The sequence below is a fragment of the Miniopterus schreibersii genome, assembly GCF_964146895.1.
Source record: "Miniopterus schreibersii genome assembly, chromosome: 15".
Classification (NCBI taxonomy): domain Eukaryota; kingdom Metazoa; phylum Chordata; class Mammalia; order Chiroptera; family Miniopteridae; genus Miniopterus; species Miniopterus schreibersii.
Genome location: NC_138115.1, coordinates 29,598,730 through 29,625,829, shown reverse-complemented (window position 1 = coordinate 29,625,829; position 27,100 = coordinate 29,598,730). Strand labels below are relative to the sequence as shown.

The window sequence follows — 27,100 nt, the reverse complement described above, 5'->3', positions numbered from 1 at the left end:
GGAGGAGAGGTGTGGCTGCACACGGGCCAGGCATTTTGTCATCCCAGTTTATCAACTTTATGCTCAACCTCCTAGAATTTACGTGTTTGCCATCATCATCTCACAACTCCAAGTGTCATCCCTGCCAAGGGGCTTCATTAACAGCCCATTTCACGTGGGAAATGAGTTGATCTTGGCGGCATGAATGCTGATGGCAGGACTAGGGGGAGAAGCCGGGTCTGGAGGATTTCCAGCCCAGCCTCCCCTGGCTCCTCCTTCCTGCTGACCCCATCATCAAAAAATTGACCCCCCACCGAATGGCACTGATTCAGCTTCTCTCTGTAGTTGGTGGCAGGTGAGTCGCGAGTCCCAAGAGACTCTAGGCGAGTGGCGGCGGAGTCTGCATGCTAGCAGGTGATCCGGGCTCCAGCACAATCTGTAGTCTGGAAGCGGTTTTGTGTTTTCGAGGCACCATCTGTGGAGCAGAGCAGTGTCTGTGTGGGCTCTGTTTGCTTATTGAGGAAACAACTCCTGCTCAGGAGTGGAAATGTCTGCCCTCTTGCGTGTGTCATTTCATTTCCAAGCTGGGAAGTTCCAGGGCTTCTCAGGAGGTGGGAGCTCTGCCTCCAGGCCCTGGGAACCCCGTGGTGTGTCCCTTGTTGTCAGAGGGCAGTGCATGCGGTGCTGGGTATGCCACAAACCAGCTGGGGGCTCAGCCCTCGGTGCACAGAAGTCTGGCTCTGGCCAGGCCTCCGAGGGATGGGGCGGGGGGCGCTGCATGGGGCAGCGTGGCCTGGAGGATGTCATGTGCCAGGGCTTGATTATCTCGCAGTGGGTGAGGTAGACACCCTCTTTAGCAGTTCCAATTTTCTTAATTTCCCAGTGTGCTGGTCAGCGGGCAGAGGACAAGAGAAGGGCCATGGCTCTTCATGTCATTCCAGGAGCTTGGACCCCGATACATGAAGCTCTCCTCCTCCCCTTCTTCCTCCTCTTCCCCTTTCTCCTCCTACTGCTCCCCCTCTTCCTTCCTCAGTCATGGGGACCCAGGGATGATGGAATATTTTTACTGAATGTTCTAGGCAGAGAGTGAGACTGCTCCTGAGGCTTGCCTGGGATATTTATTCACTCTTCTCAGTGTCTCCTAGGTTTTACATTGGGCAGCTTGCCGAGCCCCCCAAATACCCCACTCTTGCATGATTCAGTGCCTTTGTCCTTGCTGTTCCCTCTGCCTAAATGCCCTTCCGTGTTTCTTTGCCAAGCACACTCCTACTCTGTGCTAAGCCCCAGCTTCAGCACCCCTTCATCAGACAGAACAAATATCTTTCTAAGGACTGTGTCTATCACATCCTAAAGTTGATCTCTTTTCTGTTCTTAAGCACCCTGCTAGACTTTAAGCTTATTGAGGGGATGGATTTTCTAGGTAGAGGCACAGCAGGGACAATGGCAGGGGCTCATGACTACTCCTGCTGAGTCTGCAAGGTGATGGAGAAACTAATGGCCCCAGAGCTTTGTTTCAGGCCAGGAGTGCAGGACATAGACTGGGTGGGTCATGGTGGTCATTGGAGTCTAAGCTGATAAAACCATTCTAGGAGAATGGACTTTGGAGTTGGAGGAACCTTGGTTGGGCTCTGGGTGCAGTATGTTCTGAGGCTTCATCTTCTTTGAGCCTCAGTTTCTCTTTCTCTAGAAACATGATAACAGAGCCTATCCCATAGGTTGCTGTGGGAATAGTAAGTGCTCAAACATGGTGTCTGTAATTGAGACCTGAGAAGCCAAGGCCTTTGGGAGCAGGGATCTTACCATTTACATCTTTAGATCTGCCAGTGGGCCTAGCACAGCACCTGTGCTTGCTGGCTGCCCATTTAATTATAAATAGTTGAGTGAAGATAATATCCTAAAAAAAATTTTGAGCCAGGAAGAGGCAGTGTGAAAGTGGTAGTTAAGGAAGAAGACTCTGACAGTGGCAGGTGAATAGGATGGATTATAGGGAGTAGGGTGTGTGGAGGGGAGAAGAACCTTGAGCCTGAGAATTAGGACATTTGAAGCACACTCTAAAATAACTTGGACTGGGGGCCTCTGGGATGTCTTAGAGCCTCTCCCTCCTGCTTAGGTTCATGGGGCCCAGTGGGAAGTAGACTTGGGCAGAGAGGCGGGAAGAACATGCGGGAACATGAGAGCAAGCGTGCATGTGGGCTGTGTTTGGGTGGGGCTACAGGTGCTTCCGGGTGCGTAGGTATTGGGGGGGTAGGTGTGCGTGTATGTGTGTGTGTGTGTGTTTATGTGTATGCATGTGTGTCTGAATGACCCAACACTGACCAAAAGACACATTTCCAGCCTCACACAACCTACAGTTTTATAGTTTCATGGGGAAAGAATGGCATTAATTAAATTGTTACTTCAAAGTATGGTGAGCAGGTTTGATGAGAAATTTTGGGGACACTTTGAGAGTTTATACAAATACCTTATTCATATTGAGGGCTTGGGGAAGACAACTTGTGTATAAAAATGCTTTTATCTTTTGATTTTATTTATCATAATTTTGATAAACATAATTTAAAAGTTTTACATAAGTAAATTTGTCCATATTTTTATTTATTTTTTAACATAACCACAGCACCATTATTATGACATCTAAAAAATTAACATCATTCCTTAGTGTTATCAAATATCTAGTCAGTGTTCAATTTCGCTGTATGTAAAGTATTAACAGTTGGTTTATTCAAATCAGTCTTCAAACAACATCTACACATTACATTTGGCTGGCTTGTCTCTCAAGCCTCCTCTGATCCATAGGTTCCCTTGCCCCTCTTATTTTTTTATGTAATTTATTTGTTGAATAAACTGGGTTATGTGTCCTGTACAGTTTCACAGCCGGGATTTTGCTGATCGTATCCCCATGGTGTCAGCATGTTTCTCAGTCCCCTGGAAGTACTGTAAACTGAGAGTTAGACCTAGAGACCTGAATGGATTGGGTTTGATTTGGTTTCTCCGTGGGCGTTGGACCTGCTGGGTTGGCAGTAATAGGTGGCTGTGGCCTAGACTTCTTATTTATTGCAGCTTCTAAGCTAAAGCCAGCTGGGTAGGAAGAGTCACTCATAAGAAGGGGAGGGAGGGGCGGAGAGGAGGAATGGGGAGCATGAATGGGGAGTAAGAGAGGACACGTCAGCACTGAGAACATTTCTGATGAGCTGGAAGGTCAGTGGCAAGGTTGGCACCAAATGGAAGAGGGCTGGCTGGGGTGGGTGCAGAGGCCGAGCAGAGCTGCAGGAACTTGGATGGTCTCATATCCTCTTTAGTCTTCACCCGTAGAGTGCACAATGCCTGTGATTACCTCTCAGGGGTTGTGAAAAGCAAAAGGGATGGTAGATGCAGAAATTTAGTACCAGCACTTGGCATAGAAAGGGTTCAGTAGGTGTTATTGGTGAAGACAGTGAAGATGATAATGATGACGATGACAATGGGGAGGAGGAGGGGACAGGAGCTTGGACTTTTCTGGAGATCCATAGGAAGCTATTGAAAGCTTTTGGGTCAGAGAGCAAAATGATCAGATTTGCATTTTTGGAAGGCTGACCCATCTGCAAGATGGAGAATGGGTTGGAGAGACACATGAAAGGGGTTGAGACAGCAGTTAGGGGCTGACGCAGTCGTCCAGAAGGGAGGCGGCTGGCCTGGGTGGGGTGACGGCAGTGGGAAAGGAGGTAAATGGACTTACTGGGAGGTTTTGAGAGAGTAGACACACAGAAGAGGCTGTGGACAAAGCTGGTGAGAGAAAGGGTCCAGGAGTCCATGGTTTTGACTCGAGTCTCTGGCAGGAGGCTGGTGCCCCTCATTGAGATAGGTGGAGGGGTAGGGATCTCAGACCAAGCACGCACCCCAGTACTTATATATTTATGTATTTAGTGAATGTGTGTGTGCTCTTGTATTAATGTAGTCTGTGTATTTTAATATATGCCATAAAATAAAAGTATTAAAAAATCAGATAAGAATGAAATAAACAAAATTTTAAAATATCTTGCTGTGATTGAAGTAGCTTTTTAATTTCATTAGCTGGTACAGCAAGGCAAAATATACACCGAGAGAGAGGTTCATCATTAATGATAGTGGATATGTATCCATATTTCAAATATTCTTCTTGATTATTTGATGTTTTCAGCCAATTTCTTGTCAGATCTGATTAGACTGTCACGGCTCTTCGCTCTTTGTGCAACTGATGAAGAGCTGTCACTAGGGGTAGGGCAGGTGTCAGCAACCTCAGGCCCATGCGCTTTGTTTACACTTGCAGTATTGAAATGGCTTAATGTGCATTTCTTTCAGAGGTCAGTTAAAGCCACTCATTCCATTTTTGTAAGGGTTAGTTTGGTCTAAACCAGATAATATAAACCCTAACTGCTCTTCACCTGGTATCTATAAACTGTAACATGTCATGTGGAAAATGAACCGAGTCAGGGCACTCTGGCTACTCTTCTGCATGCTGACCTCCCATGCTTCTCTCAGGACACCTCGGAAGTTGTACCTGACTCATGACCCCAACCATAGCCCAAGTGACTAAATCCTAGTTTTTTCTTTTCTTTTATTTTTATGTATTAAAAATAAATAGAAGTTCAGGCACTCTACTGGGAGCTCTGGGATGCTCTGTGTCAAGCCGTGGGTGACAGCGTGCCCTGTGGGAGGTGCTTAAGGCAGGGGAGGCCCTGAGCGGCCTGCTCCTGGCTTCAGTCTGGGCTCCTGCAGTCCAGGCGCCCCTGCAGCTCCTCAGTCTTACTTTTGAGGTGGGTCCTGTTGCTGAGTGTGTGGACGAGTGAAGGGGCAGGGAGGAGCCATCCACCTTCCCCGTGGTCCTCATGTCCATCCTCTCTGCCTCTTTGCCAGTCTGGTCAGGAGAGAAGTCCCAGCTTTCCCCAGCCCCGGGGTGCGTCTGCATGCACAGTGAACATTCGCACATTTAGCAGCATCCCTGGGAATGAAAAATGAATTTGCATAAGATCCTTGCCCTTTCTGAGAATCACCTTGCAGAAGGTCCTCGGGGCTGGAGGTTCAAGGTCTTTTCACTGCTGGCTCACGGACACTCTCCTCCCACCCAGCCTGGGCTGTGTGCACCTGTATGGGGTTTATTTCCAAGGAGGAGGGTGGTGAGCCTCTGAAAAGGGCTCTGCCTGGGCACCCGCCAGAGATGGGAATCAGATAATAGATTAACTACACAGAGTTGGCAGAAAAGAGATTTGTGAGGTTATTTAAAATTGTTATTATTTTGTTCCTGCTGATCCTGGGTCCCGATGAACCCACAGGAGACGGATGGCTTGCATGTTACTCCTGAGCCGAGCTATTCCGCTGTGACCCCACTGTAGCCAAACAAGCCCATGAAGGAGGAAGACTGGAGGATTATGGGCCCTAATTGGTTGTTGCTGTAACATTTTTGCTTGAGCTTGCAGAGGCAGTCCAGCAGCTGCTCCTGCTCCGGGAGCCAGCACAGGTCTCCAGAGAGGGGCAGTCATGGGGCATTTTTAGGAGGGTGTGTCCACCTGTGATGGGCCTGGCTGCAGCTGGAAAAAGCTGGAGAGACCTCCCAGCCTTTTGGGGGCCCCCATCCTGGAAAGGGGGAGACTCTGGGTGTGATAAGAGCAAGAGTGTGTGTTCCTGACCAATTAGGGGCCTATACCGCGTGGCGCCTTCCTCCCCTGAGTGATCATTTTCTCCTGCGGCTGGATTCTGCCCTCTGATTATCGCGAAGCATCGCCTGTTTGGTTTTTTTTTTCTCCACTTAACACCCACACTCATTTTATGCATGAATGAGTACAATGAAACCAGTTTAATTTGCTGTTAATTCTCTGTTCAAAATATTCTCTTCTGTTTAAGGGACACAGTCCCTGTCGTCTTTCTTCCAAGGCGGTTTGTGAAAGAAGGCAGCTGCTGGGGTGTGGAGGGGATGGCAAAGGAGGGGGTCTAGGGGCCATGAGCATAGCTCTTCGGGACAGAAGCCACACCACAGGGTGGGGTGAGACATCCCCCAGAGCCTGCTGGGAGGAGGGTCCATGGTGTCGGGCCTTTACATTTGTGGAGCTAGGGGTCAGTTTGAACTCTCTTCATGGGAAAAGTTCATGGTTGGGAGAAATTCGAGGCCACAAATGGAAGCTAGGCTCTGTGGATCCCAAGCGTGAGAGTGAGGGAGTGAGTCCTATGCCCGACCCCCTTTGCGAGGTAGTCAGGGAAGACAGCTCATGGAATTTAGAGAACACAAACTGCAAAAATTCAAGCATCTAAATATAATGTTTGTTCAGTTTTCTCAAGCTTAGCTGGCCTGAAAGCAATCTAGTTTTGACAGAAAGTCCTGTGTTTTGGTCACCAATGCTTAGCTCGTCCACTTCTCTGCTTTGACCTGGGCCTTTGGGGGAGAGGACTTTGCACCTGGTGGCCGACACCCAAACCTCAGTCACAGTGCTGCATTTTGAGGGACGAATGATCTCCGTAAGAGCCAAATCTGTCCAACAAAAGTAGTGGTGCCAGGCAGCAACTTTGCAGCACTGATCACCAGGCGCAGTCCCTCCGGCCAGGTGGAGATGGCAGCTGCTGGGTGCTGCGTGGGTGAGACCCAGCGTGTGCTTCGTCCTCCAAAAACTGTAAAGTCCCCATCCCTTGGGGAGGGTCCCACTTCTAATGTTCCTGTAAGTTGCAGGAGGAGAAGGAATGAGCTTCCCTCAGTTTTCCTCTTCGGAGCTATGGACAGTGCTGGCTAAGGGAGCGCCAGGAGCCGTCCTGGAAAGTCAACACTTTTTATCTCCGTGAGTTTGCAGAATCTGCTGGCTGATCAAGCCCACAGTGCGTTCTGCTCACTGCAGCCACGGCCTCACCTTGCCCTCCCCAGTCACCCTCCATGGTGTGAAGCATCTCTGTTGCCACTTTAGGCATTCTTGATTGCCCAGCCAATGACAATCAGGTTGGAGGGCAGAGTTCCACTTTGGGGAAAACTCAGATTTTATGCATCAGTTCAGCACATTTGTAGAGAACGCCTGCTGGGTAAAGATGCTTAGGTGGGTGCAAAGGGCAGGAAGAAGAGCAGAGGCAGCTTGTGGTGGGCTGTTTATAGGGCCAGTCATACGGCCTGTGGGTATGCCACACTGTGTACCTCCTGGGGGACTGCCCTGGCCAGGAGTGGGGAGAGAATTCCAGAGACCCAGGATGCTGGGAAGCAGGGATGCTTTGGAGCAGATGTCGCTCTGAGGATGGGGGTGAGCTGGGCTGGGCTGGGCTCAGGGACTGGTAAAGGGGCTGCCCCAGGCATGGGGTTGCCTCCCACTGGTTCCACTTCCTGCTGCCCCCTTTTGAAATGGGCACAGTTTGGGGAGCTGGGCAGGGATTTCCGCAGAAGAGTGAGCTGAGACTGAACCAAATCAGGATCGATGAGCTGTTTAGGACACTATAGCTGTACCAAAGTAGAACATTGTCATTAAGCTCACCTTAAAGGACATAAAATGAAGGTAAACACAGTCTGTGCCCTGTCATCTTGCCTTCTTTTCTCATTAGGAAATTTTCTACCTCACCAGGGAAGACCCGGCAGTGCTTATGTTTATGTGGGAGGGTCCTTTGCCCCCTGGCATTGAACCAGATATGACTCCAACACAGGCCTGGGCCCCCTCCCATCTGGCTTCACATGCAGCTCCCAAGCCATGTGAGTGGAAGGCTGAGAAGTGGTGAGGCTGGCCCTGTGTTCTGCCAGCCAATACCAACCTGGCTGTGCTGTGGCCACAATTTCTGTTGTCCTTTTTCTGTCCCTCTCCTTGACAGCCAGAGTACTTGTCCAGTGGCAGCTACCAAGGATTACATTTGTTCCTGGAGCCCCATTTCTCATTTCACCCCTTCCGCCTCTCTCTGAAGAATCTTGCAGTAAGAACACTGGTGTAAGTTTCCTAACCAATTTGACTACACAACCTCTTTTTCCCTTGCAACACATATTCTCTTTCCCCAGTTCCACAGACTACCCTTTGGGAAACATTGCTCCAAATTGCCCATCCTTTCATTTCTCCTCCCACCTAAATTCTTTGCATAACCCAAGCTGAGTCTATAGTCTGCCTCCAGCAGGAAATCTTCCCTGACCACTTTAGGCATCTGTTCCTCTCTCCTCCTGTATCAGTTGATTCCAAGGCTTCTTTTGGAAACTGAGGTGATGAGGGGCATTTCTCAGGACAGCCACAAGCCCCAAGGTCATGGCTTTCCAAGAACCTGGCCACTACTCTCAGCTGACCTTCCTGTCTCTGCCATCATTTGCCATACTTGCTCAATCCACTGCGCGGTGCCCCTGAACTCAGGACCTCCAAAGCCAAGCCAGAGAACTCCACAGCATTAGTATAACTTATGAAGTGGGGAAAAGGTAACTTCCTCCCTTTCAAGAAAGCCAGCCAGTAGTATTAGTGATGGAAACCAAGAGAAAGTAAAGAGAATAGACATCCTGCAAGAAAGAGTGTACAAGTGGTTGTATTACTCACTTTAAAAATTAATAGACGTCTTGGAAAGTGTGCACATTTAGATATCGCCAGTTGAGCCTGCCTGGGAAGCGAAGAACGGCTGTCCACACCCATGCTCGCTTCACATGCACTCTCCCCTCCTGTAGGCCGGAACCTGCCTCCCCTCTGCAGTTCTCCATCATGTTTCTGCCCTCAAATTCAGGGTCTCCCGACACAGAGTTAGGGACCAGGACATTCCAGATAAGCTTCCTCCCTGAGACACTGTAGGCCAGAGCTGGTGGCCCCTCTAGGGTCTCTTTCCCTCACTGATTCGGTCATTGACCCATTCACCCATCCTTCCGGGGGACATATGGCCAGTGCTCTGTGTCTGACCCTCACCTGGGCACAGTTCCTACCCTCAGAGGGCCCACAGTGCGATGAGCTGCACCTCCTCCCTGCTGCAAGCCCTCGCCTCTCAGATTCCAAACACAAGACATGGGGCCTTCTGCATATGCGTCTGGAGGCTTCAGTGTATCCCGAACGGAGGTGCTGGTATTCCCCGTGAATGTGCGGAGCAGGGGCCTTGCCAGGCCTGTCAGTCTGCACTGTGTGAAGGGAAATGGGGCTTTTGTGAGTTCTCAAGTGAATCCGCTGGCCCACCGTCTGGGCCCAGCTCTGCACAGAACTCCACCGGCGCCGTGAGGACAGGGGCGGGCTGGGAAAGGCCGGATGTATTCCCAGCCAGGGCTGAAAACACTATTCATCCCAGAAACACCCTGTTAAGCAACAAGAGCACAAAGAGGGAGGAGAGAGGAGAGAGTGAATGGGGACAAGGAGGGAGATGGCAGGAGGAGGAGGCCCCGGGGGGTGAAGAAGGGGGAGAAGGGAATGCAGAGGGCCAGGAGGGGGCAGGTGAGGGCCAGAAGTAAGAGCACCCACAGCAGGTGGGGAGGGGAGCTGCTTGTCAGGAACCTTTGGCTTCTGGGGGTGGAGCCAGAGCACAAAGGAGCCCTGCTCCTCCCAGGGAGACCCTGGCATGCTAAGTTGGATTCATAAAAAGAATCGATAGGGAGTTTAAGAGAGTAGTAGAATGTGCCCACAAGGGTGGGTGACAGCCCCCTTCCCTCACCTGTGCTGCTCAGACCACACAAAGCACATAAGCTCAGGGGTAGATGCTGCCTGACCAGAAAACAAGGACTGAACAAAGAGCTGATGGGACCAAGACTGTGGGGACTGGGATTGAAAAACTCAGAAGGCCCAGCCCTCCTCTTAATCTGAAGGGCTGTTGTGGAGAAAGGGAAACAGTTGGTTTTGTGGCAGCCCTTTCAGGAGCACAAAGGACAAAGGGGATCCCAAGAAGCCAGTCTTCTGACAGTTGGGACCATCTGATAAGAAAACGGCCAGCTGGGGAAGGTGGGGTAAGTGCCTCACCTTTGGTGGTAAGCAAGCAGAAATGAATGACTAACTGATGAGGGTGCTATATTAGAGGCCCAAGCTTGGGGTGGAGTGCACCAAACCTCTGGAGCTTTTTAAACTTTGAGAGATTCTGAACTGAAAGAGGTACTCGGATTTGGGGCTTAATACCCTGTGGCATTTTGATAGGAAGTGATATGAGTGGGCAGATGAAGTCTGGACCAATCATGTTCAGCCTGGAAGACATGAAACAGAGCTCCAGATCTTGAAGCAAAGAACTTGCTCTTTTCTTAGTTCAGAAAGAAGAGAACTGTAGGGGTCATATCCCCCCCCCCCCCCCCCCCCCCCCCCACCGAAGCCTGTTCTTTTGGCCAGAAAACCAAGCTGGGGAGTCAAGAGGTTCCAACCTCTGAAGGAAACCTTTGCCCTAACCCAGCAGAGCAAACTCAAGACCAGGTTGATGAATGACTCTTCCCTTAAGCTTCCAGCATTGAAGAGGCGGAGGTGACTCCCAAGTGTCCCCAACTTCCCACTGTTAGGAGACCTGGAGCTGCCTTTCAGCTTCCACCCACGCAGTAGCCTCAGTCCAGAAAGGCCGAAGGTGATCAGTGCAACCCCACCCGCTGTCCACCAGAGAATCTGGGCAGAGAGAGAGGTTCGGCTCACACGGCACAGTGATGGCACAGCCACACCTGGAGCCCAGCTCAGCTGTCTCGTGTCTGTTTCTTCTGACAAACTGATGTGTAGAGGGCCTCCCTTCGCCACATATCACTTTAGCTGCTTGTTAAGTAAGAACAATTGTATAAAATGTCTCTTCTGTAGCTAAGAGTGCTGCCTTAAGGCCTGGGGCATCCAGGTGTTGAAGGAGAATCCAAAGCTGCCAACTCAAAGTCTTGGTAGCTGTGGGAGGTGTTAGGCCCCAGATTTCCCCATGGTGCTCTCATGGAGCAGAGATCAGATGCTCATAGCAAGAGGAGAGAGGTGGGACGCTGGCCACCAGGCCTGCTTGCCCCTAGCTGTGGAAACCCAGTGGGACCACTCTCAGGCCAAGAAGGGAGCTTTGCCTGGACCTTCACTCCCTCTGGAGACATTTCTGCACAAAGGCATGCACTGCGAGAGTTTTGCAAGGCTCGGGGAAGACGGTTATGGCATTGAGACTATTTGGGATCTCAGGAAACGCTGGATGCCAGGAGCTGGTCAATGTTATTGATTAGGAAACACAAATAGAGCCTTCCCGGGCTCTCTCCAGATGTCTTGGCCATGATAGAGAGGCTTCAGGAGTGTGAGTGACAGGCAGGGCTGGACAGGCATTCCCTGACAAGGAGATGACAAGTGGCAAAAGGAGGCAGGAGGCATCTGTGGAATTAGGGAGGCAGTTCTGGAGGAGCCTTGGGCATCACCCCACCGACCCCCCCACCCCACAGCCTCACAGCTAGGGGCGGCCAGAACTATGATCTCACAGCCAAGCTTGAGCCGTTCCCCTGGCAGGCTCCTCTCATGGTGTCCTCCTGCTGATCCATTGCTCCCATCACCACCTGCCTTCCTTTGACCCTCTCTACAGTTAACAGTGATCATGTGGTGCAGCAGGGCAGGGTTAGGACCCGGGACAGACAGGCCATTGCAAGCCATTCAAAATCAACCCCACAGAACAACGGCAGAATGATAAAAGGCAGAGTGATTGAGACCTGCACTGAGTGGTGACTAGAGTCATCAGGGAGGCCTTCTGGAGGAAGAGAGACTGGGCCTCCGCCTTGCAGCCTGCAGCCTGCGAACCCCCAGACCTGGTTCACACAGCAGGACCTGACCCATCGCCAGCTTCCCAGCGATTGCTGTGCATCGCCGTGGGTGAGGTGCCCTTCAAGGTGCCCATGGAGAAGTGACGCCACTGGCACTGCTCTCGCAAACGAAACCAGAGCGGGTGACAGAGCGCAGGCCCTATAGAGCTGGGGTGCCAGAGGGGATGGGTCACATCTTCATGGGCAGGAGGAGAGCAAGGCTGGGTGGTCAGAGGGGCTTTCGGAGGAGCAAGAGGGACCATGCTGGGCCTGAGAGAGCTGGAAGGGTTGGGTGGGGTGGGGAGTCATGGTAAGATGAGGACAGGTTCTCTCTGGGGTTCCTGGGTGGTGAGTCTTGAGGGCGGCAGGAGGCCAGCCTGGCTCTCTGGTGAGGGGAGAGTGAGCCTCTACGTGGGGGGTATGGGGTCAGTGAGGCAGGGCATGAAGGTTCTTATGTAAGGAGAGCAGTGCCATGGGGTGGTGACAGCATGGTGTGGCAGTGCTGAGGGTGACAGACACTTGGAAGAGGGTGTCAGCACAGGGTTAGCACTTGGTGGGAGGTGCACTGTGGAATGGCTCTCAGGGGTCACTCAGCTCTGGTGGCCCCTGGGCACTCAGCAGCCCCAGTCTAGTGCAGGATGTGTCCGGGTGAACACAAGAGCCTGCCCGGCCAACCCCCACTCCTTCCTTTTCGGAATGGTTGCTCCTTACCCGGCACATCCCCCGAGCCCCTACCACAGCCATCCCTCCAGGGGCAGCTGGCTTTCTCTGGCTGCTGCCAGTGCCAGGGGTCCCAGGGGCACAGCCCAGTGCCAGTGACATCTGAGAGTTACTGTGCCACAGAGCAATCTGGGACAAGGGTGCAGGAGGGCCTGGAAGGGGAGGGAGACAGCAGCAGGCTCTGATTAACGAGCCCGGGCCACCATCCATCGCCAGCCTTCATTAGGGCTGCAGACAGTCATTTTGCATGGGCGTGCGGGCTCTCCTCCCCGCTCTTCTCCAGGGTGATTGATGCCCCCCTGGGTGCCCACATCTCTCAGAAAGTGAGAGGCTCTCTCTCCTTGTGCCCATGAGGAGCAGGAGGCAGTAGCTTATTATGCATGGTTCTTACCCATGTGCCACTGGCGCCAACTCATGGGTCTGTTAGCATGGCCCGGGCAAATAGATTCAATCTTCCTAAGAATTCCTGGTTCTGAAAGATTGGAAAATGCCAGGCTCCTCGATTTTAATAGGTCTTTGACTCTTCCCCACGAAAATGCAAATAGGTAACCCCGAGCAGCCGCTGGCTCCTGGCCAGGCCCGCACCCTCAGTGTTGGGGTGTTAATTTAAATGATGTCCCTGCACCGCTGCATGCCTGTGTCATTCCCTTTTCTCTTGCTGCGCCTTACCTCTCTTTCCCTTTGTTGCTGGATCGGGCAGAAAGGTATGTCTCGCTTTGTCTAGAGGGATCTGGGTCAGGAGGAGGTGAGCGCCTGCAGCCTGCTTGGCTGCAGGTCTGGTTAAAGGCCTGAGAGTGGGTGGGGCTGGCAGGAGTCACACTGGGCCCAGAGGACAGCCTCAGGGGTTCGCTCTGCTGTACCCACAAACACAATCTGAACGTTTGGCTTCTGCCTGCAGATGTTTGATGCTGGAGTGGTCTGCAGATCCCCAGCCAGGGGCCGTGAGATAATTTTCTTTTGGGTTCTCTGACTGAGGCATAATTTCAGATTTAGGAAGGGTACACATGGATCTGAGAGGGTGTTTGGCCATTTTAAAGGATGAGAGATGGCTGATATCAGAATGGGAAAGGGAACTGAGACGGAAGGAAAAGAAGGAATCTGGAAAAAGAACGACAGTACTTGTTTGGGACTTCCACCCAAATGGAAGGCTTACGTCCTTAAGACACATTTGTATGCTATGACCTATCTAAGCTGTAGCTTCTTTCTATTTATGATCATTAATTGCACCTTGGAAAATAAGAGAAACAGAAGGAGAAGGGTGTGGTGGGGAGGACTCTGTTGATCTGTGTGTTCTTTAAAAGAGCAAATTTCACAGTTTGTATTTATAGCCTAAGTGCCTGTTCCGACTCATTCAATCAGTCAGTCATTCAGCAGATGGGCTGGACTGGCTCATTCAGTTTACTCAGGCTTGTTTCTCTTCCCCACCGGCCACTGTTACACATCAATCAGTTGAGACATGTAATAGTAGCTCTCTTTGCTTAGCATCTTACACTTGGCAAAGACAGTAAATAAATGTTCATCCAGCGAGTGTTCTTAAGAACATACAGAGCGTCTTTCTGGGCATGGTTGTACTGGCTCATGGATGCAGGAGGGAAGGCTTCTACCTGTGAAGGTCAGGCTTCAACACCCAGATATAACTTGATTTGCTCATCAGTTGTAGAGCTGGGACTAGAACCCAGAGTTGAGACTTGAACCCAGAGTTGATTGAGCAGTTATGCTTTATGAGGCATCTGGTCAAGCCCTACCCGATAAAAGTCACACCTCTGCCTCTCAAGGTACTGACAATGTATTTGAGGAGGAAAGATTGAAAACAAAATTTCAGGTAGAGAGGAGGAAGTAGGCTGTCCAGGCAGGAGGATCTGCATGAGCACACGTGGGGAGGTGGGAGATGGGTTTCCTTTGGGTCCTTGAAGGTCAGTTTGGGAAAGGTGGGCTTGGTCAGAAGGTTCATGAAGGCCAGAAGTTTATAGTGTATTGTGGAGTTAGTGGAGTAAGGCAGGGGAGTGAGACTTGAAGGAAGAGAGGTTTTTTAGAAGACTGGTGATATTTCTGTTTCTGAATTTATAACTTCTAAAACAGCATAATTAAAAGTCAGGAAGCTCCTCTGTAACTGAATCTCCCTAACCCTGCTTGCCCCTTGCCTTCTAGTCTCTGTGTTTATGTTGCCATTTCTCTCTGGGAAGCACTGTTTCCAGAGTTGCACCAGCACAGTGGTTTCCTGCTTTATGTTTTATTGCTGACCTTCCGAATACTGTTACATTGTCTTCGTTACACTCCAGGAGCGTGGACCTGAGTGCTCGCCTGCACTTCTTCCCCTACGGATAGGCTGGCTCTTGTGTTCTCATATTCTAAATAATGCTGTAATGAACATCTTCATGAGATAGTGTTTTATTTTCTTTTTCCTTTAGAATTATTTTCTTTGGACAAATTCTTGGGAGTGAAATCACTGGGTGCTTAGAGGGCTTTGCTTAGTGCGGCCACATCGCCTTTGAACCACTAGCATAAAAAATGAATTTGGCAGCCTGGGCTGGCATGGCTCAGTGGTTGAGCATAGACCTAAGATCCAGGAGATCGTGGTTCGATTCCTGGTCAGGGCACATGCCTGGGCTGCGGGCTTGATCCCCAGTCGGGGGCGTGCAGGAGACAGCCGATCAATGACAACTCTCTTGCCATTGATGTTTCTATCTCTCCCTCTCCTTTCCTCTCTCTGACATCAATAAAGATATATTTTTAAAAAAATGAATTTGGCATATGCATGGAGAATGGTTCAGATGGGGACTTCTGCTGAGACAGCAGTTAAGAGGGGGTCGTTGTGGTCCCAGGGTGCAAGGGTGAAGCCCTGGACTCAGATGGGGTGTCCAAAATATAAAAGAATTTGTAGTAAAAGAGTTACCGTAGCCTGGTGAATGATCTGATAAGAGGCTTTGATTCCTGACAAGGAATCAAAGCTAATGCCTCTGAGGTTTCACACTGGGCTCCAGGGAAGGACAGCAGGAAGATCTGATGTAGGGAGTTTTAGGTGGGGTGTACACAAGGGATGGATGTGAAAGGCTCTCTTGGAACACTTTCTTCTTCAGTTGTGTAGCTGTTTTGGGCCCAGGACCCAGCCATGCCAGAACATGGGCCCCTGAGGCTGGCCGGTGCTCTTAATAGTTCACAGTCAACTAACACCATCCCCAAACCCAGAGCTGGCAAAACTTCTCCCTCCCCTGATCCAGGAGGCAACTTGAGGCCAATTCAGAAGGGCAAGGATGAGATTACAGGGAGGCCGGTCTGTCCTGGCAGTAGGAGATCTGAACGTGGTGTGAAGTTGGGGCTTAGAAGCCCTTGGTCGCGGGACACTTTCTCAGGGATTGAGGATACAGAGGGCTGCAGACCGCCTGAGGAGTCATGTGGGTATCATTCAGGAGTTGCCCAGTTTGCAGGGCATGTGGATCCAGGACAGCTTCGAGGGAGGTCAGGGGAAAGAGCCCCATGAGGCCTCTACAGTGAGGCTGGGCTGGAGTACTGTACTTGGCAGGCGCCGTGAGGGACAGAGCAGGGCCAGGGAGTGGGGTGGGGGGGGACGCCAAAGGAGCCTGGGGTGGTGGGTGGGGGATGTCTGCTCTGGGAGAAACTCAAGGCTCTCCATGCTGAATCCAGGTCTGAAGGGCAGCATGGGGACTCCCTAGAAAGGTGGGGAGGGTCTCACCATGGTCAGGAATGCCCAGCATACTGTGGGCACCAGCACACTCTGAATTTGGGAGTGGGGAGACTATCTTATACATATTTTATTTCTGCCAGTATGGACTCAGTCGTAGGGCAGAGATGTGTGTGTGTGTGTGTGTGTGTGTGTGTGTGTGTGTGAGAGAGAGAGAGAGAGAGAGAGAGAGAGAGAGAGAGAAAGGAGTGGTCTCTGTGCTTTCATCAGCCAGGGGCTGGGGAAGGAAGGAGGCAATACCAGCTGCTTGTCAAGCTCCCTGTACCTGTCATTTTATTCAATGTTCACAACTGTCCCTGGGATTCCTCTTTCCTGCCATTTATTGAGGCTGTAATTGTGGGTTCATCTGCATGGTTATATGATTAAGTTCAGCTTCCCCGCTTGCCTGCAAGCTCCCTGAGGCCTAGATGTCTGTCTGTCCTCTGTCTCTGTGCCTGCACAGTGTTCACTCTGCCTGAGGGAGCTGCTCAGACAACCTGTGTTGAATGGCTACCAGGTCCCCTTTATGCCACTGTCTTTCAGCCCTCTTCCACTGATCCCGACCCCTAGTGAAGGCCGGCGTGGCTTCCAGGCTTCAGTTCTGCTGCCACTGGGGCAGTGATGGCCCTGCTGCACTGGCCTTTCCCTGCTCGGAAGGTCCCTGGATTTGCCTTATCAAATACACAGGAGGCACTGCTCAGGGAGCCCCGGAAGCCCCATTCCATTTGTATGTGTTGTTGTATATTGTTACCACGATGGAAGGATGTTGTAAATATTTTCAGCTGAATGTCTGAATAATGCCTCTCCAAAAGGAATGGCAGAGCTGCAAGGAGAGGGTTTATTTATCTCCCTTTCACTGTGATGGGTATCTAATTCATCCCAAATGTCAATACATCCCAAGGTGCCAATCCAGACAGAAACAGGAAGCGCCTGCAGAGCCAGGTGGCAGCTGCCTCTTCCGTCTCTCAGGGGGCTCAGACCTAGCCCCACCACCTGGACCGCCAGGCGGCACCCCCCCGTGGTTGGAGGGGATGTCCTGAGGGTTTCCATATCAAACCCACTGCAGGGAAATCCCTGGGGAATGGGGTCTCTCAGCCAGGCTTCTTGTGCACCCATCCTTCTAGGGTTCCTGCCAGTCCAGCCAGCTCTTGCCAGAAGCCCCTTCTGTCTCCCCCTGTGGCCTCCCATCCTCTCCTGCTCACTGGCTCCCACTTCATTCCTGTCAGCCCGTCTCTGTCCCTTCCCTGTTGCCTCTGTCACCTGTCATGCCTTCCCCAAGAGCCAGGAGGAGCTCTCCACTGTACCCTCCCGCCACTGCCCACCCCGTGCAGGAGACCACAAGCATCCCCCTTTCCCTTCACACAGTGTGATTCCCCTCGAGCAGAAGAACCCTGTCCCTTCCCTTGAGGTTTCCAGTCCTTTCTTCGTGGGCTCAGCCAGAGTAGGATGCTAAGTGTGACTTTGCTTTTGTCCCCCCAGGAGTCGATGGTGAGTCCCTCTCGGGCACCCACCACTCGGAATCACTGCTGTATCCTCAGCATGTGTTACTCCTTGGTCTTCACAGCAAAGCAAGGAAGCAGGTAGACCAGATATCATTCGATATCTAATATCATTGATTCTTGTAGATATCTAAGTATCTTACAGATACCATCATTAGATTCTTTTCATAGTTAAGGAAGCTGAGGCCTGGAGTGACTGAGTTATATAGTAATAATAGCGTAAGGCTTGCAGTGCCCAGTCTCACGCAGTCCCCCACACAGTCTTGGGTACTAGCTAGTGCTAGACCCATTCTGAAGGTGAGGAGGGAAGGAAAGAGAGGGAGACACACACACACATACACACACACACAAGAGAGGAAGGAGGAGAGGGGAGAGGACTGAGAGATTGTCCCGAAGTAGTGTAGTGGGACCTGCACCCAGTCCACCCACGTCAGTGGCCTCTCTCCACTCCGTGCGTGTGTGCCCTTCCCAGCTCTCATCCTGTGGGCAGTGAGTGCACGCTTCCAGAGGGCACAGGGCAGGCAGTGGGCACGGGTCCCAGAGTCCTGTCCCCTGTAGACATCAAATCTGACAGCAACACATGCACCTCCAGCTGGTTTGGTCCCCACGCCACTGTTCGAGAGCAGAAGTGATGGTAAATATTTAATTGTGCTTCCACCATAACTTTCTGCCAGAACTCTCAATATGCTTTATAAATGCAAATGAGCGCTCTCTCCCTCTCCAGGGAGATGTAAACCTCCTCAAATCACTTTTACGCAACCCCACCAGAGTGTAATGCCATAATCAGGTGCTATCTGTGCCAGGAAAGAAATCGCCCTTAATCATATCGAGTGGATGGTTTACGGTTTCGTGGTCTCTGTCTCCATGGCGGGCAGGATGCGGAGAAACAGACTCCTCTTGCTGCAACTTCTGTCCACCAGGACGATGGAAAAGGTTACTGAGAAACAGATTCGGTCGCAGCCCTTGTGCAGGGGACTGTGAATATAACGAATCTTAGATTGTATGCATGGGCTTAACGGGACAGGCCAGACTTTGGAAAGGTTAGGAGTAAAGGCTGATTCTCAGTTTTGATTCTGGACTCTAGTTTTCTTGCCGCCTGTGTCCTCTACCTGTTGTTTGCTGCTAATTCGACATGATCCTAAGGCTGAGGAAGATGCATGGTTCTGGAGGCTTTTGCGGGTTTTTGGCTTTGTGAACAAGAACTCCCTGACCCCAGGATCACAGCAGAGGTTCTGGAAGCCCAGGTCTGCCTGGAGGGCAACGTGCTGAGATTTGAGGTGATGGGCATCAGGGTGGGAGGCTCTGTGACCCGGTAGAAAGCATGACACCTTTTTCTGTGCCCGGGTCCCCAACACTGCCAAGTGGGTTCGGTGGCTCCTGCCTCAGGCCCACCTGGCAAAGACATTTTAATCACGAAGATGAATTTCTTCGGAGCCTCATGGAGTGTCTTCTGAGAAGTGTATTATGTAAATTCGGTGTGTCATTATGATCGTTATTAGTGCTGTGAAGTGGAGATGAAGGGGGGAGGGAGAGTGGCTCCACGCAGGGATCGGCCTCCCCAGCTGTCAAAAGAATCAGAGGAGAAAACAAATTCGAGAAGTCTGTTCCACTGCTTGCGCTCCTTCAGATGTGATGGGGTATGACTCTCAATCAAAACCCAAAGTCAAGAGGGCAAGAAAATGTAGCTCGCTTTACTTACTTTATTCCCTTTGGTTTGCAGTTAGAAAACCAGCTCCACCGGGGTGGCAGAAATATAATCTAGGGCAGAGGCAGGGTATATAGTTGTGGAGGAGGGTGCCTCACTGGCCCTGCTGGCTCCTGCCCACGTGGGCAGCTGTTGAGATACCCTGTACCCCATCTGACCCTTGCTTACTGTGCATGTAGGTCACCCCTGGGTGGTTCTGGGCCCTCTTCATTAGACCCTGTTCAGACCCTAAGTCTCCATCTGTGCCACGTCAGCCTAGTGGATCACACTTGCTGCTGTGTCATGACACTGGGATGCTGGAGGTCCCAGCTCCTACCACCTCAATAGATTCCTACCATTATTTCTTCTCTGGGATTGAGCACTGGGAGAGAGAGCAAAGGGAACCCTTTTTCTCAACACAGCTCCTCATTCATCACTTCTACTTTCATTCCCTTGGTCCTGCCCATAAGGTGGGTTTGTTCCAAAACCTTTGATTTATGTTAGGGCTCCTTCCATCTCCTAAGGGGCCAAGATTTTTTAACCTTCATTCTTCATTCATATCTCTCATCTCCTACCTGAAGCAGTGAGCGCAGACTGGCTGGTCACATGAGGTCGAGGGAGTGCTGTTCAGGAACAAAGGAAACAGAGGAAGGGAAAACCAAAACAGCACATGTTGTATATTCCCGTTTGTTGAGCACCTAAGTGACAAGGATGTGTTGTGCAGGTTCCTTTGGTACATGCCCCAGGAAATCCAGGTGGCTAGACACCTCCACAGCCCATACAGCACCACTGTGTGAACTTAAAAAGGTGCCCCTCTGGAACAACTGGATAGCCACATGAAAAGAACAATTGTAGAGTTGATTCATATCTTCCGCCTTATGCAAAAATTAACATAGATCACAGACCTAGGTAAGAGAAAGATCTTTGTCACCTTGGGTTAGGCAAAGATTTCTCAGGACACTAAACTATAAAAGAAAAAATTGATAATTTGGACTTCATCAAAATTTAAAACTTCTGTTTGTTGAAAGACAGCATGAAAAGTCAAGCCACAGAGTAGGAGAAAATACTTGCAAAGCATATATCTGATAAAGGATTTGTATCCAGAATATAAAAACTCCAAACTCAATAATAAGAAAACAAAGAACCCAATTTAAAAATGGAAAAATACTGAACAGACACTTCACCCAAAAAATAAACTGATGGCAAATAAACATGTGAAAAGATGTTTAATATTACTCATCATTAAGGACATGAAAATTAAAACTGCAATGAGGTACCACCACACACCTATTAAAATGGCCAGAATTAAAAGGAACTGACCATGCCAATGTGGTAGGATGCAGAGGAACTGGAACTCTCATGCACTCTCATGTATTAGCCAACCACTGGAAACAACAGGTAAATGGGTAGACAGATCACAGTATGTCCATATAATGGAATAGTACTCAGCAATAAAAAGGAATGAACTATTGATATACAGAATGTAACAAGTCTTAAAACAATTATGCTGAGTGAAAGAAGCCAGACAAAAATATATACACACTACATGATTTTATTTATGTAAAATTCTAGAAAATGCCAATTAATTTATAGTGACAGAAAGCAGATCTGTCATTGCCTGGGGACAGTGAGCAGGTAGGGCAGGGACAGGAGGGAAGGATGGATTACCAAGGGACAGGGTATATTTATTATCTTGATTATGGTGATGGTTTCAAGGGTGTAAATATATGTCAAAACTTACCAAATTGCATGCCTTAATTATGTGCAGTTTATTGTATGCCATTTCTACCCCAATAAAGCTGTTAAAAAAACAAAGTTGCTGTTGAGTTTGTCGATCAGGAGCTGATGAGCAGCCTTTGGGGAGCAATTTTTGATGAGAGGTGGGGGTGGTAAATAATAGACAGAAGAGAAAAAAGAAAAGAAAGAAGTGCCCTGTTCTCAGGACACATTACTGCCACCTTCCAGAAAACTGTTGTAATGAACAGCAGCTCTGTGATCACCACGTGGCACCTAGTGATCTTGGCGTGTGTACTGTGACCACCCTGACGGCCCCAGGAGTCAGGGTGTCTGTCTTTCACTTAGTGGTCAGAGGGATTGGTAACCAAGAAGCAGATCCTAGGACCTGACACATGCACTGTGTTGTGGGTGAGGCCTTTGCCAAAGCTTGTGAACCCCCAGCAGAGTCTTGGGGAAGGGGAACAACATGTATCTGGGCCCAAGGGGTGGGGGGCAAAGGGACCTGCAGGAAGGGCTGAGTCTTGGGAGAGTGGTTGGAGCCAGAGGAGGGAAATCACCTAAGGGTGTCAACAGGGATGTTTGAAAGGGAGGCAGAGGAGAGGAGGGCAGGATGGACAGGTGAGGTTGAGGCGCAGCCCAGTGGGAGGAAGAGTATAGAAAGAGGTGGCTATTGGGTCTCCATGACCCTGGCAGAGCATCTAGATGAAGTATGAAGGTGGCGAAGTGATGGATGGGTAGACGACTTCATCCCACACATGTGGCTCGAGGTCATTCGGGGTGAGAGCAGTGAGCTTAGCATTCGGACACCTGAGGTCAGTGCCCAACTCTGCTGTGAGCTGCATCGTCCTCACAGACCTCTCCCCTTCTCTGCTTCACTGAGGGACCCCAAGGCTCCTAACACTGACATTTATAGTCCTAAGTAACTTCATGAACATGAAGCCACTGTCCAGCCATCCTTCCGCCTCATGAGATTTTCTCTTTTTGATCCACAGAAACTTTAATGGACACCAGGACGGCTACCGCAGAGCTGGGCTGGACAGCCAATCCCGCATCAGGGGTGAGTGTCAGACCCCACATCCTTCAGTCCTGCTGGGTAGTCCTGGGCCTGTGGGAGCAGTGCCTGCCTGAAGCAGCACCTTCGTGGGTGGGAATGACAGTGTCCCAGCACCAGGGCTCTCGGGCCTGAGCTGTTCCCTGATGTGGCGATGCAGACCATCTCTTCACAAAGTGGCAAAGTCCTTCAGGAAGCCTACTCCTAGGTGACTAGGGCCATGCCTGTGTGAGGAAGGGAGCAGTGGCTACTAACAGTGGGCACTCAGGCCAGTGACTCTGGGGCCGATCAGAGCTCTGAGATGCCCATGGGGCTGCAGAGAGGGCAAGGGCATGAGGAGGAGCCGGGTAGGAGGAATAGTTGATGAAAGGGATGGGGTCACAGGAAGACATAAGAGAGAAGAGTCTGTGTGTTTGGGACATGGCAGAGCGCGGATGGTGCTGGGGTGGGCTGGGTGCAGAGTGTTAGGGGGCATGGTAAAGAAGGGCTGTGGCTGCCACTGGGTTTTAACCTGTAGGTAAAGAAGAGATCCCGGGCAGGAGAACAGAATGGCCACACTCGCTGATAAGATTGTGAACAGTTGAGATAAAAGCATTTAAGAGACTCTCAGCTGTCTTGCCTGGGTCAGAAGAGTCTAATTAAAATGGGACTCAGAGGGCAGTTTGAGTGAAACTAAGGAGGAAGCATTGGCAGCATTTGGCAATGGATGGACTGTCGGGAGAGGGAGGAGGCGGAGATGAAGTTCAAGCGCCTGGTGTGGGTGACTGACTGGCTGCAGGGCTTCATCACAAGGATGAGGGCAGTTGGGGTGAGTGGGCTCTTCATCCCAGCAAAGGGGAGAACTTGGCTGCGGCAGGGTGGCCCAGGCTTCATCACCTGTCCCATACCTCCTCTCTCCTTCCCTGCCTTTGGTAAACTCTGCCCAGGGCCGAGGTTTACTCTGTACCCTGTGGTGCACATCCTGTTCCAGCAGGTCCGGTTCTGCTATAGGGACAATTCTAACTGGGCCTTTCAGGTCGCAGGGCGGTCCTGATCTCACCTGTGCGCTCTCCCCTGGGCTCTCACCTTTACCTCGTCCCAGCATTTACAGATATGCACTGCCCCAGGTTCAAGCATCATGCTTTGGGGTGAGAGGGCAAGGACTGGGAGGAGCTGGTGTTTCCCCAAGGGGTGGGATGGGCCGGGGCAGGGGAAATCCTGCTGGGACCACTGGGCAACTAGGGGGCCCTTCTCACTTCTACTGGGGACTTTATGCAAAGCTGATAAGCTGGCAACTCCTCAGGTTGCCTGGATATTAAGAACTTGCCACTCTTACAAATTATTTTTTTGTTTGAAGGCTTGTATGTTTTCACAAGGCATGGGCATGATTTATGGTTATTAATTTTCCCTTGACTTTTGTACACACCACCAGTCTTCTTTAAACTCCTGATCTTCTTTCCCAGGGAAGGTTGTCCTTTAGGGAAACATTCAAAGTCAAGCAAAGCCCCTTAGAGACAGCAGCTGGCTGGGCTGTTCTCTGCTTGCCCCCCACCCCCACCCTGCCGATCCCTAACATTCTCCCTCTTCTCTCAGGGATATGCAGTTTTTCTCCTGGTGTCCCGAGCAGCTTCGGAGACTTTCTGGCATACAGTGAGCAGCAGAAGGGGCAGGCTGACCCTCAGTCTGGGTCAGAGAGAAGATCAAAGACAATGCTTCCATCCCAGGCGCTCTCCTCATCTCCCTCTGTTCTCACCCTGGACAGCTCCTTCAGTTCTGTGAACACACCAGTGGCTCCCAAGTTTGTGTCCCCAGCCCAGGCTCCCATATCCAACTGCCGCATCTCTCATTGGGTGCTCACAGGCGTATCACCCTCATTGTGGCCCAAGCAGAATCCACCCTCCTCTCCTTCCTCCTTTCCCCCCACATGGGCTCATCTGAGCACATCGTAGAGGACGGAACCATTCTTGCCTTTATCATCCTCAGGCCCCGTTTCGGGGATGCCTTTGCTGGGCCCATCCTTGGGGATGCCTTTGCTGTGCCCCTGACCACATGAAGCTCCTCATCACAGGTCCTCTGGGGGCTGGGGAGCTTTTCTCAGTAGCACTTTTCACAGTTGCAAGCTTACATCTCTATGTGTTAGTATTGGATTCCCCCCACACACACACTCCTCCCACCCTTGGCTGTGTTGTAACCTCCAAGGTGTCTGGGACTCCCCCTGTTTGTTCACCAATGGAACCTGGCACCTAGCTCACTACCTGACCGTGTATATTTGTTGAAAGTTTCTAACTTGGGCAAGTGGGTGGCTGATGGTGCCATTCTTGAAGATGGGGAATCCAGGAGGAGCATTGTTGGGTGGGAAGAGGCTGAGTTCAGTATTGGACCTGTTGAGTTGGAAGTGCCTTTGGGGCACCCACAGCGAGGAGTGGTGTTGCATCTGCCTCATGGGCAATGGGATCAGAAGGCAGCCCCACAACAAAGGGAGGGGGACCTGTGACTGCAGCCTCCTAGGTGTCTGGAGGGAGAAGAGGTGACAGCTTCGGATGGACAACCTGCATTGAAGTGTCACTTAGAGAAAGAGGAGCCTGAAAAGGTGACTGAGGAGGTGTGGCAGGGAGGCAGGAGAAAACCAAGAAGTGGGGCTCTCACAGAAGCCAAGGGAAGGAGGGCCACAGGGGAGGGAGCTGTGGGTGCATTTGCCTTTCTGGGGGAGGGGCTCTTCTATTGAAACAGCAAGACAGAGATAAGGTGCCTACAGAGAGAGGCGAGCACTCAGGGGTAGTGACAGAGCCATAAAATAGGGAATCCTTTCAGCTTCCTACCTTCTCTCTCAGGTTGGAGGCAAGGTTCAGAGAGCGCGGGCTGAGGAGTCTTTGAGAAGCAGGCTTTAGGAGGGCGGACAAGGTTTGAAGTAACTGCTGCTGTTGGGGAGGTGGAGAGAGGCTGGCGGGTGTAGACGCAACACGGCTGGGAGTAGGGCCTAGTGTGGCTGCAGGCTCCCTCCAGCTGTGCGACTACACCTGGAGGAGGGGTGCTGGTGGCTTCCTCCTCGGTCCTACAGGAATGGGGCCTGGAGGGGTTAGGGGCTAAGGACATGGGTGAGAGGAGGTTGGCATCTTGTGTCATGGCATCTGCCCAACAAGAAGGGTGAAACCAGCCCTGGTGTGGCTGAGTTGGTTGGAGGGTCCTGTACAGTGAAAGCTTGGGCTCGATTCCTAGTCAGGGCACATACCCAGGTCGCGGGTTCCACCCCGGTCGGGTGAGTACAGGAGGCAGCGGTTGATGTTTCTCTTCTATATTCATGTTTCTCTCTCCCTTCCCCTCTCCTTTCCTCTCTCCTTAAAAAGAAAAAAAAAAAAAAAAAAAAAAAATCAGTAAAAACATATCCTCAAGTGAGGATTAAAAAAAAAGAGAGAAAATGTTAAAAAATAAAAAGAGTGAAGTCAGGAGGCACCGACCATTGTGACAAAATACAGGGTCCAGACAGAGGCTTCAGTGAGACAGAAGGACAGAGGCTGCGGCCTTGAGTCAGGGCTTGGATGTGAGACACACAGAGCACTGCTGGGTGATGAAAAGGTCTGGGGAGTGGGGCCTGGGTCAGGCATTTGGGAAGCCAGGAGTCTGGGTGGGTGGTCCACATCTTCCTGGGACCCAGTGGGAAGGAGATGAGGCTCCCCATCCCAGAAAGGGGCTAACACCTCTGGTTGCCCTCTGCAGTCAGTATCCCACACGCACACGCTCATGATGGAGAAGGGTGGTTGTGCATTGTTCTGGTAGCCTGGGGATCCCCAGGGAGCTGAGTCTGCCTCATCCATAGTTCTGCCAGGGGGCCCAGCTAACATTGCAGTGAACCCCACAGTGCAGGGCCCGTGAGGTGGGCTCCCCAACGAGAGGCTAAGGGGCTCTTTCATGGAGCTCATTGGGCGTCTTCAGTGCTGTACTTGAGAGCTGCCAGGTATGGGAAGCGGGGTTGGATTGCCCACCCACGCATAGCCCACAAACTGTTTTCAGTTATATTACTGCAAAGTGGATCATAACATTACTGGTGAGAGAAAGTATTTATGCTCAAATGCAAAATGTTGCTTTATAATCTTATTGCAGTTTCAATTTAAAGCCTTTTGGTTTAACCTGAATGAGAGGCCACCTGGTAAGCAGAGGGGCAAAGTAATGAATACATCTATAAAACAGCAAATGCCAGAGAGGGGCTCAGCTCCCACCAAGAAGCACCCAGGAGACTCCTCCCTCAGTTATTTCTCCCAAACCTTTGCTTTCAGCCCTGCTCTAAAAGGCTCCCTGACCTTCACATTTCAGGAGCTCTGGGCAGTGGGATATTTAGTGAGGTCCAATGGCAGACACTCAGTGCCTTGCCCAGGCATGGGCGGCACTCAGTAAGCAGTAGTCTTCAGGGTTGCACAGTCCCCTCTCAACAGTCTGCCCCAGTTTCTAGATGCTTCCTGGGCCTCTCCACTCTCCCTTTTCTTTGACCTTCTCTCCCTGCATCACTCTCTGTCCCTCAGGTGTCAACTCTGTTCTCATCTCCTGGGGAGCCCTCCTGGATGCTCCTCCCACCAGGGCACTGCTAGGTGCCCTCTTCCTAAAGCCTACAGGGCTTGGTGCCCACTTCTAACATACTGTTCATCTCTCATGTATTGACAGTTGATCTCTCCCACTGGCCAGAGAATGCAGTGGTGTCATCCCTGTATCCCCAGTGCCCAGCCCAGCACCAGCCCAGCAGGAGACGAGTTCCAGTAAAAGTTTGTTGGTCAGATACATGAGGAAGGACCAGAGCATTGGGCCTTGGTTGTATTTCCAACCCAGGGTTCTGAATTTAGGAGATACTCAATTTAGGTTTATTGTAGCCCAATAAAATGTTTGTTGTAGACCTTAATTCTGTAAATAGTGTCACTTTTCTTGAGATAAGCATGATAGAGACCAGGACACCCTCCAGAAGGTCCCAGTTACCTTCAGACCCTGGCTGTAATGGATTAGAAAGGCAAGCATAGGTCCCTCTGATAGTGAGATTTATTCAACTTGCTAATTGGAAGTCCAAACCCAAAGTTCTTTTACTTTCCAAGAGTTTTGCCAGGGCTCACTGGCTTTTGCCACCTGGGCCACCGGTGGTCTCTGTGTGTATGGGTTCTTGTGTCTGTGG

General features: G+C 50.9%; 1 protein-coding gene across 1 annotated transcript in view; it reads left to right on the top strand.

Moving 5' to 3' along the window:
- The window catches only part of EPHB1 (EPH receptor B1), a 391,986-nt gene that overhangs the window by 97,504 nt on the left and 267,382 nt on the right, over window positions 1-27,100 (top strand). The window contains exon 2 of the mRNA XM_081159666.1: window positions 21,914-21,978. Coding sequence (XP_081015792.1) covers window positions 21,914-21,978 — 65 coding nt within the window. The remainder of the gene's footprint in view (window positions 1-21,913; window positions 21,979-27,100) is intronic.